At 42.3% G+C, this 2,135-nt stretch overlaps 1 protein-coding gene across 1 annotated transcript in view; it reads left to right on the top strand.

The window, feature by feature from the left end:
• mypn (myopalladin) overlaps positions 1–2,023 on the top strand; it is a gene marked incomplete in the record, with an annotated part of 25,351 nt that extends 23,328 nt beyond the window's left edge. The window contains 3 exon segments of the mRNA XM_014019915.1: positions 754–919; positions 1,099–1,232; positions 1,314–2,023. Of these exon segments, the coding sequence (XP_013875369.1) occupies positions 754–919; positions 1,099–1,232; positions 1,314–1,492 (479 nt within the window).
• Positions 2,024–2,135: the final 112 nt, after the last annotated feature.

Genomic DNA, 2,135 nt, shown 5'->3' with positions numbered 1-2,135 from the left:
GGTCACAAGTTTTTGCCATGGATATTTTGTGGGTCAGAAGATAAAAAGTTTGGGAACCACTGCTTTAGCCCATACATGTCAAGTTGTATGGATTGTCCGTAATTTACACAGATTTTTCGTCATTTTGCAGGTGTACGGACATATAGAGCAATCTCACGGATTTTTTCATGTTTTACAAATTTTTTCAAAAACTCACTTTCAAACTTATTCAAACGTTAAAAAAACAATAAATAGCATCAAGTAAACATCTTCCACCCCGCTCTGCTGCTCGTAATAAGCTCTCCCATCCTCACTTCCTGCTGCTTTGCCTGCGCACCCCCATGTAATTATTATGGATTTTTTGCGAAAATTATGGATTTTTGAGGCTCATTATTCAGGTAAACGTCCGAAGGGGTTGACATGAATGTTAGCCATTCATGAAAACTTTTTTTCTCATAAATTTACAAGGTCGTTTCTTGTAAATTTCTGACTTTACCATGTCAGAAAATATTTTGTTTAAATATCAAAAATTTAATATCTGAGATTTTTTTTCTTGCAAATTTACAACTTTTCAGCATAAGAGAATGTCCTGGGGTTTTTATTTTTTGTTTTTTGAAAATTTCTGAAATGAATCTCAAAGATTTTTGGTGGAGATTTGCTCCTCCTTTTTCTTTTTTTAAAATCTGCAAAATGACCCTAATACGCTGCTCGCTCCAACCTTTTTGAGACTAATTTCTCTCCATATCTGTGGAACCGGTGTTTCCTYGGCCTCAGAGAAAGAGATGAAGCACCCGCCACAGTTTGTGGACAAGCTGCAGAACATGGGGATTCCTGAGGGAATCCCCGTCAGGCTGGAGTGTCGCGTGGTGGGCATGCCCCCCCCGGTCATCTTCTGGAAGAAAGACAACGAGACCATTTCTAAAACCAAGGACCGGATCAGGTCAGTTAGACGTCTGGACGGATGATAGATTCTTTTTAATGACGGCGAGAGTTTTGACATATGGCAAGCACTTATATCATGTAATCAGTGCTTAAGTAACAGGTAAAAAAGCATAAAACATGAGGAAGGAGTTTGATTTCAAAACAACTTATAAACCGTTCACTCTTTTCTTCCCCCAGCATGTMTCAGGATGCCACCGGATACGTTTGTCTCCTTATCCAGCCGACGATGAAGGACGACGCCGGCTGGTACACGGTCGCAGCCAAAAACGACGCCGGGGTCGCCTCGTGCACCTGCAGACTAGACATCTACGGTAAACTGAGTGTGACTCAGGTCAGTGAAGAGGTGGGCTCCTTGTGTTTTTAGTAACGTTGGCGTGCTGCTGCCTCTCCAGCGCAGTGGCACCAGAGCGTCCCGCCGCCCATGAGGAAGACCCAGCGAGCGAGCGGCCGCTACTCGGCTCTGACGGGCCAGGGGCTCGACGTCCGGTCCGCCTTCTCCACGTCGGACGCCAGCCCCTTCCTGTTCGCCAGCAGCCCCCCCGAGGCCACGCTGGAGAGCGAGGAGCTGTGAGGAGGATCGTAAAGTGTGAAGCGTTTGAAGTGTTCCTTTCAGATTAAAACAGCAACAGATTACAGCTGTCAGCACTGAGAGTGGGTTTTTCACCATTCCTATTTACTCAAATGATTTAAAAGAAGATTTGYGAAGTCTTACGAGCCGCCGGTGGATGTTTTTCTGTTTTTATGAGAGGTCTGAATGATTCTTTCTTAAATATTTCATCACTGGTTTACAACTTTGCACCATGTTTTTAATATGCATGCAAAAAAAAGGCAGATTAAACTGCAGTAATCTGGGATTTTAATGCTAAAATCTGGCTTTTTTTATTTTTGGTGAATGAAATGAGCTTTATATTTATTTCCATTAAAAGAAATTCAGTCTAGAGGAACTCAGTCAGATTAGACTAAAAAACAACTTAGACACAGAATTAAACAGAATATTTAGAGAGTTTGATTTAATAAATSAGAGCTTTTAAAAAAGGTTTGAATGCTGGTTATTTGTGTAAATACTTCTGTCCATCTCAGAATAAAGTTATATTTATGGCGACTTGTTGTTTTCTGAAAGTTTTCATGATTCACCTCCATCCATCCATCCATTTTCTTCCACCTATCCGGGGTCAGGTCGCGGGGGCAGCAGCTTCAGAAGGGAGGCCCAGACC

The sequence above is a fragment of the Austrofundulus limnaeus genome, unplaced genomic scaffold, assembly GCF_001266775.1.
Source record: "Austrofundulus limnaeus strain Quisiro unplaced genomic scaffold, Austrofundulus_limnaeus-1.0 Scaffold235, whole genome shotgun sequence".
Taxonomy (NCBI): domain Eukaryota; kingdom Metazoa; phylum Chordata; class Actinopteri; order Cyprinodontiformes; family Rivulidae; genus Austrofundulus; species Austrofundulus limnaeus.
This window is presented reverse-complemented; position numbering and strand designations above follow the sequence as displayed.